This window comes from Anticarsia gemmatalis, chromosome 14 (assembly GCF_050436995.1).
Source record: "Anticarsia gemmatalis isolate Benzon Research Colony breed Stoneville strain chromosome 14, ilAntGemm2 primary, whole genome shotgun sequence".
Classification (NCBI taxonomy): domain Eukaryota; kingdom Metazoa; phylum Arthropoda; class Insecta; order Lepidoptera; family Erebidae; genus Anticarsia; species Anticarsia gemmatalis.
This window is the reverse complement of record NC_134758.1, coordinates 4,881,366-4,897,940: the sequence shown is the minus strand read 5'-3', so window position 1 is coordinate 4,897,940 and position 16,575 is coordinate 4,881,366. Positions and strand designations below refer to the sequence as shown.

The 16,575-nt window shown below is 33.2% G+C and overlaps 1 protein-coding gene across 1 annotated transcript in view; it reads left to right on the top strand.

Moving 5' to 3' along the window:
• The window catches only part of LOC142978209 (ATP-binding cassette sub-family G member 1), a 66,213-nt gene that overhangs the window by 37,590 nt on the left and 12,048 nt on the right, over positions 1 to 16,575 (top strand). Inside the window, exons 3-4 of the mRNA XM_076122544.1 lie at positions 11,470 to 11,590; positions 13,280 to 13,537. Coding sequence (XP_075978659.1) covers positions 11,470 to 11,590; positions 13,280 to 13,537 — 379 coding nt within the window. The remainder of the gene's footprint in view (positions 1 to 11,469; positions 11,591 to 13,279; positions 13,538 to 16,575) is intronic.

Sequence of the window (16,575 nt, the reverse complement as noted above, 5' to 3'; positions counted from 1 at the left end):
ATGAAAATCCCACTTTCCTTTTGAATTCAAATTGATTGCTTATGCCTAGTACTTGGAAAATTAAGTGTTTTTTTACATATTTTATAAAAATGTTTTTTTTTTTTTTAAACCCATTGCTGTCCCACTGCAGGGCAAAGGTCTCCTCCCAAACGAGGGGAGGGGTTAGGCCTCGAGTCCACCACGCTGACCAAGTGCGGGTTGTGGACTTATTTAAAAAAAATATTGAGAGCTTCCATGTCCTGGCACATTTGATTTATTGGACACCCTGTATACTGGTCCATCGAACTTTGTAAAAATAGTGTGGGATGCACACAGGGGATATACACCTACTCACTAACAAAGACCTGATAAATATCAATGGATACGCATATATGTATAATTTTAACAGTCAACTGGCTTTCCGGCTTTACCCGCGTGAGATTTTACTACCTTTTAGGGTGATCCTCTCGTGGTGCTCCTCTACACTTCCTAAGGAATCTTCATACCAAATTTCAGCTTTCTATGCCCAGTTGTTTCGGCTGTACATTGTCTATCAGTCAGTTCCTCGGTAACGGAAAAGTTTTATACATATTGGTGTTTGTCGATTGTCGTTGATTGTCGATGAATCACAGATCGTAGAATAAAAAATATATCTACCGGATATACTTCCTTTGGTTATCGACACGATTTTTTATCGTATATTTTAATTACTTAGAAATTTATTACATGTTGGTAATTAGGTTAATAGGGTATTTTTGTAATGATGAGTATTTTTATCGATTGCATTTTATATCTAGTCATTGTGATCGATGATATACTGAAGGTCTGTGGGAAGGACATTCAATGCGAATACAATTTTTTCAAATGTTCAACACTATTGGTATCAACTGTACTCGCACTACTGTAGCTCGATTATCTACCAGTATCGACTACCGACAATCATCTATCGAGAAATTGTGTATGAAAATCCATTTAGTGCCTCTAACGGTTGTCGTAAGAACTATTTTGGCAGTACATTTTAAATGTCAAGCTCTCGATACTCAATAGTACAGACTGTACTCGCACTACTGATCACTATTTTACATATAAACGTCTTAACCGCAAATCACACAATATTACTTGATGAATCAATTTAGTTTGTAACTCCAACTATTCGCTTACAATATACTACCTGTCATAGATAGATATCGATCATGTTTCATTTGATTTATTGAACGATTGCAGTAAATACTTATGATAAACTAACTAGTATTGTGACATGTCTTATATAGGTTATCTGTTCGGCATTGGTGTATCCTTAGCCTTGTTTGTCAACTAACTGTTGATTAGAAATGAAAATGAATGTTCTTTATTACGAACTTTGACTATAAGGCCCTGTTTTATCATCAATAACGAAATTTTGACTAAAACTTTCATACATTTACTGTCACTTTATTTAGCTAATTTATTATTAAGTAGCCGAGTGATTGCCTTGAAGTGATGCAAACAAAAACGAAGAAAAGCATACAGCAATTTATGCCAAAAAAAATTACATGCTTTATTTACACCTTGCTGCTTTCCTATGTAGAGAGATGTGTCTATGAAAACCTGCCTCTAAGAAAAGCATATATTATTTTGCAGATCCTGTACGAAGCTTGTTCAAAGAACCTTACCTACTTATTTTAATCAAGTACATTTAATGTTATTAATATCTGACTGATTTGAGTACTTGCGTGATAAAATCTAATTATAATTTAATAAATCGCTCTGTGACGTTTCTTAATGGCTTGCACATTGTATATGACATTTAAAGCTTACCTACTTGATAAAGAGCTATAGAAATAGGATCAGGGATTTTACGAGTCGAAGGAAAATGCACTATGATTGATCATTGATTCAACGTAAACCTACTCTTGAATGTATTATATAAATCTCATAAATGATTATGCTTCTTAATATGATGGAAATTATTATTTTGAATATTAAATAATGTAGTTATTTGGTACTTTTTTAAGCTTAAACAAGGAGGTTTTGTTTAACTTAAGCCACTTGTTTCAAACTCAAGTAGAGCAAACAGTACAGACGTAATTAACGTTTAATTTAAATTACTTTTTTCAACATCACACACTGTTAATAATCAATTAATAAAAAACTTTGATTAGAAGTTTACCGAAATATTAGCGCGATTTTTGTGTAGCGTTAGATTGAATTTTTTACTAACCAATTAATTCTAAAACATTCGTTAGGGTGCTAACAAAGTAGCACTGTTCTGCATGTTGACTCTCTTTACGTATATTATCTAGTTGCTAACTAAGATACACAATTCGTATGCAGAAAAGGTGACCCAGACCAAGTGTCTAATCCCTTGTGTACTTAATGTATTAATTCATTTTTAATTAGATAATATTGTATCTAATTACCCTTGAATTGTTAACTGCACGTGTATTTAAAATACAGTCAACTTGGGTAACTTTTAATCATTTAGGTAACATTGAAAGTGGGAATTTGAACTAGTTTCGATTATTTTTTACGAAACTAGTTCAAATTCCCACGTTCAGTGTTACCCAAATGATTCAAAGTTACCCAAGTTGACTGTACAGAAACTAATCAAATAAGAAGGAAATGCCAAACTACTGAAACTACAGATAGGTAGGTACTTTGGTAAACAATGATCGCCAATTATTTTTTATAGATAACTTTATAATTTATCTCCAAAACAATTGCTTGTTCATATATTTACTGAAATATCATGAAAATTTTTCGTAAACATGTTTGTTTATGTCGTGTAATTGTGCGTTTTGATTGTTTTTTCCTATATCTAATCTGCAGGGCCAAATGTACTAATCTTTACGTGTGTTCAAAACAATCTCATGGTATTGCGTATAACTGATTACGCAGAACATAATTTATTTCCAAATAAAATATTTAGCAACATGCGTAATATTGTTGTTTTTCACAAAAAATATTTTTCACTGAAATTCATTTGTGATAAAACAATTATTTTAACACAAATAAAAATAATAATATCGTTTTTAATGGCGTTCCTAAGTTGTACCTGAAAACACAATGTTAGCATAACTTCAAAATATTATCTATACTAATATTATAAAGCTGAAGAGTTTGTTTGTTAGTTTGTTTGTTTGAACGCGCTAATCTTAGGAACTACTGGTCCGATTTGAAAAATTCTCTCAGTGTTAGATAGACCATTTATCGAGGAAGGCTTTAGGCTATATAACATACATAACATACGGCCGTTAGGAGCGGAGTAGCAACGAAAAATGTTACAAAAACGGGGAAAATTATGACCCATTCTCTCTTATGTGACGCAAGCGAAGTTGCGCGGGTCAGCTAGTATTGAATATTATCCTTTCCTAAATTCACTGACGGCACAATTTCTCGATTTTGCAGTCAATAATAATATTCTTTATAATCATAAATAAGTACTAAGACCACCCACGGCTTGTTATTATTTCCGGAGTACTCGAAGTCGCATTACAATAGCTTTGATCTTTCAATCATATATTTTTTATAGAAAACCCTACGACGTATTTAGCATATAAAGAACATTTTGTTTTAATGCTACGCACATACGACGAAGGACGATGTTTATTACGATCGATATCGATGAATGCACGCCACAATGAGGTTTTATTCCTTTTAGAGTTTTATTCATCAACTTTACTGAGAAATTGTGTTAAGTATGCGAACTTAAATAAATAAGTAAATATAGGAAAGTTGTTTTGACTGCCTCTGTGGTGCGGTCGGTAGTGTTGATTGCTGATTAAGAGGTCTCGGGTTCGATTCTGGCTTCAGACTTTAAGACTTCAGGCACTATTATTAGTCTTTTCTAATTAATATAAGACTAGAGGCCGCTCGCGACTTCATACAGACTTCATCATACAGTAGTAAAAAGTTTGGTAACGTTACATAAATTGAAAAAAATCCTACTTTATATGATATACCGTTGAGCATATTTATGTGAGTTCAAAGATAAAATAAAATAATTTCAGTTTCAATGACCGGATGGCCAGAATCATACCGCTCTTCAATTTTTATTAAACTGGTTATGGAAATTTTGCCTTCAGATTTACGTCAAAAAACCTAATTTGAATATTAATGACATTAATTTTACTGTATTTTTGCAGAAAAAGAATAGTATTTATATAATGTTTGTTTATATGCATTGTTATCGTATAACATGTCTGTCAGTCTGTCTGTATTTGTAAAGAAAAAGGTTAGGTCTTTCGACAGTTCAAAAGATTAAACAAATTGCAATAACAGTTATTTTTTTAGCGCATTAACATTTTAGTAAACATTTCAAGACAGCTGAATAATAAGTATTATTACATTCTTTGCTTGAGATACAAAAAAAAAATGTCTTGCTATAACAATATAGGTATTAGGTACTTATTAAATGCAATGAGATAAATAGGATCGCAAGTCGAAGGAACAGTATACGTAGAATTAGTAATAACAATCATCTGATTGACCTGATGACAAAAAAAAACAAATTTAGACCGTAGAGACGCAATACTTCCTAATAAAAAAAAAATAGTTTTGATTCCATTGTTTAAATTATTTTTTATTTAAATAACTACATTGTGAAAGTTGAATACCATTAAACAGGAAATGCATTACATAAAAAACGCACATAATTAATTAAATTATAATAACATAAATTATTATAACAGCATAAAAATAAACATCGATTATACGAGGAAAATTCTTTGTTGCGTTACAATTAAATGATCGGACATGTAAACAATAAGCCACTCATCAAGTGATATAGCCCGACAACTTTTAACAGAACCTTAGCACGCACAATTTACCTAGACTACAATTAAAAATACTGTGTATTTTTACCATGAAGTAGCTGTATAAAACAGACTACTCTCAGCTGCATATAATTTCTAGTCACTGATGTTCCAAAGTCTGAATTTTGTATACTTCCGCCTATCGCATGTCTTTACTAACTCCCGATTTTTTAATACTTACATTTAGCGGTAGTTAACCTATTCAATAGCGTTTTTATATGAGTTTTAACGCTATTGAATAGATAAACTACCGCTAAATGTACCTCAGAAACCGGAGGTAAGTCGTTGGACTATATAACAAAGCACACCGCATTGGTTTTGCGTCCTACTCATAACACGAACTTTGTACTGTTGTGTCAGTCATCGGCGCATTATAAGTATATTGATAATAAACATAAAAATGTATCGTATAAAAAACAACTCGTGTTAAATGACGTACTTACGAGTATGGCACATAGACACAAAGAAAAAAGAAACTTCAAGTAGGTCAGTCCAGTTTTTTTTCCTTACGTGCTAGCTTGGACCTTGTGACGTCATCGTGATCACCCTTTATTAAAGGACCTCTGTACTGTACTATTGATAAGCCTCTACCAAATATTCTATAAATATTCTATTTATATTGGAGCCCACGCCTTTTCGCGAGATACAAGCTTTCGTAGTAATTTGCATCGAAATTGTATTAGCAGTTTAACATCGTAACTGATACAGACAGGAGTTAGATCCACATTTAATATTAAGCACGGACTAGCCTATCCTAAGTAAAGGCACTAATGTAAGTTCTAATTTTTAATTAAACTTAATTTGTAATAGTGTACAATTTTAGTCCAATTAGTAATTAAAATTAATAGCTAATAGTGTACAATTTTAGCTATTATCTGATATAATCGCTAGCAATGTTCCCGTGGCCGTTACCTGCCGAAGAGACCGTGACCGTATGAATCATGCGCACGCGCCGTTTGTCGTGCCAACGAATAACAAACGGTGTTTTCGTTTTCAAAACAATGGTATTATGCCAGTAAAAGAGCAAAATTGTCGGTTTAAGAATTTAGGGACGGTTTTAGTCGGTGCAAAGACGAAAAACAGTTACCTATTTATTATAACATAATTTTATGATACACGATACAATATAAACCCTAAATGCTTTATAATTACATCCAAATAAACAAAAGAAAAATATAATCGAACATGCTCTCATATGGATGCAGTAAAAAGTAACTAAATGTTACTAAAATGTATTTATTTTAAACTGTTTTGTAAAATATTTGGCAAACACTACGTATTACATTGTACGTTTACGGGTGAAATTGTGAGAATTCTATTTTTGGCAACACTCTTGGCACTCCGCGAGTTTATCATTTCAGGCCATTGACGTAATGCGTACTGCAATTTGGGAATGCCTAGTACACGAGACTAAACATTTATGAACTTTATACACACCGTAGTATATTGTCGCAGAGAAAATTACCCCGACATGTTAAGGATTATACACTCTACTAGTATTGACAATAGACAAACGAGTAGCTATCTAGAGTATAATAATATATAGACTATATATGAGCATTGCCTCGTGCACATTCCCCAAGAATGTTTTTTGAAAGTAATTTTAAATGTAGGAAAGGGATCTCGCTACTGTTACTATAATATAACGATCCACAAAAAACCTTACTTTTAACTAAGACTAAAAAAATGTTTTTTTTATTCTGTGAATAAGGCTGCCATTTGCCATTAAAGTTCGCATTGAGGTTGTTGATTGGCGTGTCTAGGGTTATTAAACATGTTTACTTTTTCTTATAATTTGCTTTTTTAAGAATTTCTTCATTTATTTTTTAATAACCTACTTTTTATGGTTAATGCTATTTATAGTAATTACTAACAATTAAGACTAATCGATTAAACAGCGTGAACTTATAACAATGCATTTTTCCATTTTTTTTCGAAAAGCAACGATAATTTCGATATTACAAGTAATAGTTAGGGGTGTTTTTTTTGTTAAATTGCTACTTTAAGTGTCACTAATTTCAGATTAATAAGAATCACTCACACGATTATCGTGTTTTTGCGTGGAAATGTGATGATTGGCAACTACTATAGAATTAAAATTCATTAAGTTGTGATAAAGTACATAAAGGGGGTAGTCTTTCTGGACATCGTACCTCTTTTAGCTACTACATTGTGGTATTGCCTTTGAGTATTCACGTATGAGTTTAAACCAATATAAATGAGAATAAACAAGTATCAAGCGTTCTGATCAATGAAAACGTTTTCGTAAATCCTGGAGTTAAATTAAAAGACTGCACAAATTCACCTTATTAAAGAAAACCCAAAAAAATCAAGATTCATAAAATTTTGTCGCATCGATTATCTTGTCATCTTACTTCAGATTGTTAAAGTAAGATTACAAACACGTTATATTACGAGGTATTAATATGATTTTTTAAGAGCAAAGACAACATAATACTTAAAAAAGATACACTTGAAAGTTTGAAACTCGACCCGAATAATTCAAGTCATGGGGGGCGCGACGTTTTTTGAGATAACACTTACATTCAGGATAAAGTATCAAATATCCTTATTCCATGTATACAAAAGGTGCAAGTAAGAGTCTGTTGAGGATTTATAAAATAAAATTGATTGGTGATAAGACTTTATGTCGTGTGTGTTTAGTAACTCCTTTGATAAATGACAATACTGCTTATTACAAGACTGAAAAAACTTAGGTAGGTACTTGATAAAATGACGTCTTTACTAACTTCTTGGAAAACCAATTTAATTATATAGACACTGTATTTTACTATTAAGTAGGTATAAGGAAGATCCTATGAGAACATAAATTGGATATATTTACTGACGGTGAATACAAATACGCGTGAACGAATCCAATCTTCACTGATTGAAGTAAGATCTCCGCCATATTACGAATCTTATCCTAATCCTTGAAAGACTCTTAGATTTTCTTAACGTTGACCTTCAAGTTACATAATATATTAACTTAGAGTTTAAAGGTTGTAAAATTAAGCGACAATAACTTACAGTTCGACTAATCGTTGGTGTTTAATCTCAATCATATTATTAATAGCGGTCGATAATATTGAGGTTTACCGAATAATCTACAGGGTTTTATTGGCTTTTAATTCAGATTGTACCGATTATTTTAAATTATGAAGGGTTTAGCATGATTAAGCACGTGAAAAATGGATTAATTTTGAAGCGGAATAGTAGCCAATATTGGGATAAATAAATCTTAACCTAATAAATTAAATGTTTCATTAATCGGATAGGGATGCTATGCGGCCACCGATCTACTAATTAGCTGTGCTAAAGTTCTTTAACCGACCCATCGTCTATCGACCTGTAGCTTCAAGCACCACAAAAATAAATGAAGTAAGAAAAACAAAACCCAACGAAAACTACATTTCTTAAACATTCATAAAAAATGTAGAGACATACTTTCAATCAGAATGATCATTAGCCATTCAATGCATTCTTGATGGATGTCTACCTTATGACTGCACTATTATACTTGAGTGCATCACATTATAACATAAGGGCTAGTGAAACAATGCTAGTACATCGGCCACCCGCTATACCATTCTCGAGTTGAATGCAATGAGTCAAAGAACTGACTCAATAAGGCTTTATATTTGCATACTTTTGCATAGCCATTCAATCACTTATATAAGGAAGAAGATATTACTATAAAAAGACTTTTATACATATTACGATTATGCATAATTATGTATTAAGTAGCTACATAATAAGTAAGAGAATAAAATATTTAGCCTGGAATTCAAGTTTTTAAAATAATTTCTGCTATAATTATCCTTCTTGTTCAAGAATGTATATAGTGCCGCTTATTATAGACACAAAAATCAAATCAATTATTTAGTAAATCGTACAAAATATACTCCTTTGCAAAATATCAGTGGCGTTGTAAATATTGCAAAGTAATACACCAATAAAAACTTTCTCAAATCCTTTCTTATACTCGTAAAGTCCTTTTACAAGTATTTTAATTAACAAAAGTAAGAAAAGTAAACGTGTTTGTTGGCACAATGTACTCGCATTATATGACCATGCAAGCGTTCAAGTGCAAGGAGGTAATGCACTCCGTAACCGGTAGGGCTGCCAAGACTCTGTAATTAGCAGGCCTATTTGTATGCGCTTGTCTATTTGCAAACAAGCTTGTGTTTTTTATCTGCAAGTCAAATCTGGGTATGACTAGATAGAGCTTATTAAGTTAGCATGTATTCGCTGTAAATGACGCTTTCAGTAATGTAATTTGTTTAAGTGTTCCAGTAATTAAATGTATATGTATGTTCCCATCAACGCACAATAAACTTATATACGCCAATTTCATAGCATAAGTTTGCATTACAATAAATAGTTTTTATCATCCATACTAATATTATAAATGCGAAAGTAACTCTGTCTGTCTGTCTGTCTGTCTGTCTGTCTGTCTGTCTGTCTGTCTGTCTGTCTGTCTGTCTGTCTGTCTGTCTGTCTGTCTGTCTGTCTGTCTGTCTGTCTGTCTGCTACTCAATCACGTCTAAACTACTGAACCAATTTGCATGAAATTTGGTATGGAGATATTTTGATAGCCGAGAAAGGACATAGGCTACTTTTTACCCCGGGAAAATGACGCATTTCCCGGGAAAATTCAGAAAATTCAACGAAGTCGCGAAAAATCAATATAACAATGACATTGAATTAAAAAAATTCCGTTGCCATGGCAACTGTTTTAATGGCGGATATGCCTTAGCGCGACTTCGTTACACTAAGAGATATGAATAATTTTGAGAATATTTTTCGTGAAAAAAAAAGCATATTTTATATCATCACGCTACGACCAATAGGAGCAGAGTAGGTAACAGTAAAAAGTGTTACAAAAACATGGAAAATTCTGACCCATTCTCTCTTATGTGACGCAAGCGAAGTTGCGCGGGTCAGCTAGTATAAAATAAATTTAAAATTAGATACCTATCTACCGGTCAAATAAACAGTAGAAACACAAAGTTACCATTTCGAGCTTACCTTATGGGTTAATAACTGTGTCTATGTGTATAGCTATTCACAAATTTTTATTCGTTACTCGAAATTTGAAAAATCCGATGTATTTTAATTATTGTCAAGTAAAACTGCATTAAGTGTTAAACAGCCCTAGTCGTATGCGTCAGGTCATGTAACTGTTTCTTGGTCGAAGCCTTTCCATATCCGCGCAGTGGTTTTCCATTCACATTTTCCATTATTGAATGTTTTGTTTATCTATTATGCTGATGTGGATACATTTCCATTTTATTTTATAGTTCAAACGAATGTGCTTTGATGTTGATTTTGACGTTCTTTGGTCTATGCCTACCGGGAAAAAGGCGTTTTTTATGTATGTATATATGAATGTACGTTCGCGTTGCGTGTTCATTTTCTAATTATTATATAGGAATTAACGCGAACATGTATCTTTTCTTAAATTGCTTAACGTTTCGTCGCATTTTAAAGTAATTGCAGCAAATATGGTCGCAAGTGGTCTGAAGTTGTTTAGTGAAGTCTTAAATATTTGTTGTGAACTAATAACAATAAATACATGACTCAATCTGACTTCTATTTTTTAGACGTTGATTATCTTGGAATCTACAATTTATTATTTTTTACCATAGTCTATAACATAGTTAGAAATTCGTTATTATTAGACGATATAAAAAAGCTGTGATGTGTGATAATTATTTATCCATTATTTATATCTTATGGACCTTTAGAATTCATTGTGACTTTGCAAAAGGTACTAGGAAAACATAAATAGGTAGGTGTTTTTTAAATAGGAATTGCGTCATAATCAAAGATCCGTGATAATCAAAAGCGAAGGGTTTATTCGTGCTTATTCTTAACCCACGTAATGCACTTGTCATTGTGTACTTACTTGAGTAAATTGTGCGGTACAGCTATGACGTCAGTCGCTAAGATGCAGACGGGTCAATGAATCCTTTAGCATGGAGTACTTACCTACTGAGTATATGTGTTTAATTTTATTTTATTTTTTTATTTTTTTATTTATTCCTTTATTTCCGGCAACTGAGGCCCATAGTAATACAATAAACAAAATACAACTTATAAATAGACTAATACATACAAAATACATATAACTTATTCTAAGTGACACGTGATCCAGGTGTCGCCTGACGCGTGGTGTCGGGTAGCCGTCCTCTGTACCGCCGGAACACAACACCTCTCGGCCAAAATTCCTCCTTCATGAAGGTCGACAGATGCTCAGTCGGCACACTCACCACAAATGAGTTGAAATTCACATTGTGACAAGACTGCAACTGCTCGACTAATATTCTAGGGTTTCTAATTTTTTATAACAGCACATTCTAAAAGAACAGCAGCTTTTTAAAAGAGCCAGCTTTCCTTGCGGGGATTGTTTTCTAAAAAACAAAAGCCTAGATTTTACAAAGCAGTTTTCAATCGGTGAAGTCGTTAAGCGGCGAATACGCTACAGATTCAATACAAATAGGAGCAGCTTTCAGTATTTTTATGATAAATATTAAACTGATCGAGGAATTCTTCGAAGAATTGTTAGCAAAACAAAAAGTCAAGAGTCTTCTTATAGGCCCAGCAAGATAATAGGCACATTTAACACAACTATAAAAAATCCCGAGATTCTATTAGACTTGCAATCGCTTCAAAACCCGTTTCTTTATTCCAGGTCCTCGCAAAGTGGTTGTAAAAGGCGTCAACGGCAGGTTCACATCGGGACAACTGGTTGCAATCATGGGACCCTCCGGCGCCGGCAAGAGCTCGCTACTCAACGCGCTATCTGGATACAGGTTTGTGTACTTTCTAATAATATCATTATAAGATAGCTAGGCTAGAACTAGCATTACTAACTACTTGCTGTTCAAACGCTGAAGATTATTGTATGTTTATAAGTTTATTTAACCCTTTTACAGCTATCTGAAAAAATAAACCATGTGTTGTGTACTTGTTATTAGAGCACCTATGTTATGTTCTTGAGACTATGTTGTATGTATGTAGTAGTATGTACTGTTAGAAAACTTTTGCACCTAATATGGGAGCGGCTTATTACTTTTGCTCAATGCGTCGAATTAAAATTGCCAAGTGTGTGCAGGTTTATGTCGTCTAGGTTTTATTTCCCTTATTCGTCCATTTTTATTGAAAACGGATTTGTTTTGAATTTTTATTTCCGTTTAACTTGCGTCAGTGCAGCTTAAGCTAGCTATTTATTATTTAATTAGCTATCAATCAGCAACGTTAATTTCTTAGCGAATTTAGTTTGAGAAGCATTTCTTAGGAGCATGCAATTTAAGTTAATCGAGAACAAATCATTTATATAATTCTGAATAAAACAGGCGTTAAATGTAATGTACAAAACCATACTTTCTTTGCTAGTCCTTAGGAAATTCTGAGTGGAAATTAAACTCACAGCCTCACTGTCATTTCCAAAGGTCAGTGTCCAGCAAATTGTAATGAGATTTTGATGATAATGACACACATTGGCGACAAAAATACACGTACAATATTCTACTTTCCATAAGTGGTCAGTGATGACCATCTTTGGTTAGAACTCTTAAATGATGATGGAGAAAGGTTCTTTATTTGTGTTGAACCAATAAACCTGTTAGGTAGAAAAATTGTCTTTATAATAAAAAAGTAAAGTAATTCTTTTTCTTGAAAGTTAATTCTGCTTAATTAACAGTATTCTTAACTATTCTTTTATGCAAGGAATTTATGAAGCCTAACAAAACACAGCGATATTTTGCCATAAATTGTCTATTTTAGAGCACGGTAGTATATAAATTCGAGGAAGGTACAAATAAATGTCATTTATTCTAATAGGTATTTAAATAGGTATGTAAGGGTCACCAATAAATAACTATCGAAGACTTCTATAACAGCGAAGTTCATCGTATAAGATTATGTCAACAGACTGCAATGGGAATCTGCGGAATGGCAGTACGTTTTATATAACGGTCCTTGTTTGTAAAACATTCATCTTGTGTTTACTGTTGTTTTACTTTGTTATCTAACGTTACTGTTTGTGAGAGTAGTACCTGTGTGGAATACTGAGTGCGATCACGTAATGTAGTGTGTATATTGTAGTTTGACCTCCGTTCCCACGATTATACAGTCAAAATACGTGAATATGCGACGTCTAGTGCTATTTATAAATGTGGTAATTGTTTGTTGTTAAGTGTGTGGAGAGAGTAGGTGTTATTTGTCTTTGTTGGATAGGTACTTACTTACTGTCGTACTGGAGATTTTATAGAACTGGTCCGCTGTCATATCCTTACACCTTTATCTCGTAAGTCTGTAATTCATGTGGAATCAATATTCGTGTCATCCACTCATTCAATCTAACTTACACGAAAAGCTTGTACCAAATCTACGAGATTTTGGGCAAAAATTAGATACATTAAAATCTCTTTTAAATACATTATATAAACTGCTTTTTTAAATTTTAATTCCATATTCTCAATCCTTTCTTTTCTACCCAGGTCTGCAGGAGTGACAGGAGAACTTCTTGTAAATGGGCAGCCAAGAGACGAGCAGCATTTCCAGAAGTCGTCCTGTTACATCACTCAAGAAGACCTGCTCCAGCCACTGCTCACTGTACGAGAGGCCATGGACGTGGCCTCCAGGCTTAAGGCACCTAAAGGATCAAAAGCACCCTCAGAAGAAATTCTTCAAGAAATGGGACTGTTAGAACACCAGCATACAAGGACTGATATGCTGTCCGGAGGACAGAAGAAAAGGTAAATAATGAAAACTATTTACGATATTTACTTTATACGTACGTTCTTTAACAAAAATAGTGTAGAGTGAATCTCTACCACTATCGAATCGACCACTGTCGACAACCGGCTTACTATCGAGGTATAAAAATCTGTTTCTCAATAATCTAGAGTGCGATAGGAACTATTTTTGTAGTATATTTTAAATGTCAAACTTTCGCTATTCGATAAAACTGACTGTAAAAAGTCGAGCTACCGATCAGCTGCTGCAGCAACCATCAACGCTGAAAAACACAATATGACGATGCAGTAACAACATTTAAAACATAACAAAATTTATATTAGTAATGATAAATCTTAAAAACAAAACAATAAAAAAAGAAAGGAAAAGTTTCAGGACATAAGAAGATTACAAAATAACATTATTTCCAAATCTACCATGAGAAAATTTCTCACTTCCGAAACAAACTATTGTAAACAGTGGAACGCGTAAACTTTCCCACAGACCGTATGGAACAGTCTCGAGTTATAAACAAAAACACATCGCATTGTGCATTGTATAATGTAGACGTGGACACGCATAGTAATGGCTGTACACTGAACTAGCGCCAACGCACCTGGTAGCTTACATGCCCATTTAAATAGGTATAGTTTTACCTATTAGAATATACCTCTGCTGCATTAGCGTTTAGTGGTACTTAATTCTTGCGTGAAAACGCGACTTAGGTAAAGGTATTTAAAATAAAATTAAGATGAGTCATGAGTGGCTATATTGAGATCATACGTAAGGCAGTGTGAAAATGTATTTTTATATTTCTCACTAGTGGGGGGGTTAAGTTGCTTAAATTTCTAGGAACATTTAGAAGAAAATAATGTTTTTATTTTGTATAAAAAATGTACTCACAACTTTAAAGTATTAGTTGTTGCTTTGATTACGCGCTTATGCGTATGATTGCTTTAGAGCATATGCATCTGGTAAAAAGATAAAAAAAAAATAAAGATAAAAGATGCCTAGCAACTACTGAACATTAAAATTCACCTAGCGTTACAAAATGATAAAGAATTTCTTCTTTTTACTCATTTTTTGTAGATTTCACGTAATCTACATACATTAAAACTGACCTGTCATAATCCTTATAACCTTATAATCGCTGTGATAGTACGGCGAAGATTATGCAAACGTCGGATAAGATGTTCATTGTTCCAAAAAGAGGTGAGAAAGGTTATTCACATTTTAAACGTAGAAAAGTAAAAGCAATGTTGAATAGTAATGATAAATCGTAATCAAGGCTAAGATCATAACGTTTCTTTCAATGCAATTGATTGACTGAGGTCGTAACTACGCGTTTCATATCTACTGGTTGGTTAGCTTATACATAGCCTACTATAGAGGTATTATTCGGTAGTACAGGTGGTCTGTCATTATAGGTTAAGTCAGGTTTCATGCGGACACTCTACAGATGGGTGGGCGCTGGGGGTAAAGTAGTAAGCATCTCATTATATTCGCGTTCGTCAACACGACGGTCCTAACTCTTGGTAATTAAGTTAACAAACGTTAAGCAATGCCGAAGAATTGATACTAGTTAAACCACTAACTATACAAAAAAAAGTTTAAGCAAGTTAAGGTCTTTGCCACTACTCATCAGTCTATCTCAGATCTTATCAACAATTCTACAAGCAATCGTCGCGTGAACAATGTAAGTAGCAGACTGTTTTCTTTTGTATGTTAAGTTTCAGAATAAGATTACACAGTCACCTTGAGTTCGCATCGATCTTATCGCGTAGGTACACTGTTGCGAATGTAAGAAGTTTATGTGTGGGATCAAAGTATTAACTTAGTAGATATAGGTAGAGGGCATATGGGCATGTGCCTTTGTGTATATTTAAAATTTATTGGTTGTTAATAACTTGCTTAATTTCTATTGTTATTGTCAGAGTGAGGTTCACTTTCAAAAATTTTCGTTAAAAATAAGTATCTCGCTCTACCAGCCATTGGGATTGAATAAAAAATCAATCTTATATACTACGGACTCTACCAGTAAGGAACATTAGAAATAAACAAAGGGCATTGAGGTATTTTTATCCAGTAATCAAAAAATATCAACAATTATAGTTTTTACTTTCTTATATCTATGCACAAGTTGCAGCATCGTTTATCGATATATTGTTATGTAAATCGGACGCCGATACTCAGATCATGAATAGCAGATGTTAATATTCAATAACAACAACACACCGCATTTACAATTCTCAGAAACTTACTATTTACTTCAAAATGCTTTATAGATTACAAATGGAAAGTGTAGGATTTTCCTCAAGATTTAACGACGCGAAAAACCCAAGGCGAATAACCTAGGATTAAATTCAATGAAATAGTCGTACAATAGGTGAACGGCCTGCTATTGTACTTCAAACAATTCTAAGTGAATGCATTAGAAGTTAAAAAGAACTTTTCACTGTAACAATGTATAGAAGCCTAAGATGGATTGAGTGATTTGAGTTTCGTGCCTGAGTGTGACAATAGAGACAAAGACAGGATAATAAGCATTATATTCTTTTTAGGCAGTTAGGTAGATAAAAAAAAACATCACGCAATTACAAGATATAAAAGTATATATGGATAAAAAACAATTAAAATAAAACACAACAGAGTTAGGTCAGTTAATTACGGCAACATTTTGTACAAAACTGTAACGTTACGTTCTGCGTCAATGTAGACAAAAAAAAGAAAAACAGATCTTGTTTAATATCTTTTAATACGTAAGTAATCTACAAAACAGACCAATAAATAAAAAGTAGTCTTTATAGATAAGCTTTGAAACTTTCGACGGATGAAATGAACTAAATTTCGTGTCGCAAATTGCACGTGACAATTAGTCTGAATAGGACAGTTAGTAATGGTTGTTTCTATAGTAAAGTATAGTAGATACTGTGGTCACAAGCGAGACTATTGATCGCTGTGTCAAGGGCACGATTCGTGTGAAGCCTTTGTAACGTAGTAACACCTAGTTTCAGTGCTAGGTTACTTTCATGATATCTAGGTAAGCTAACATAGCAAA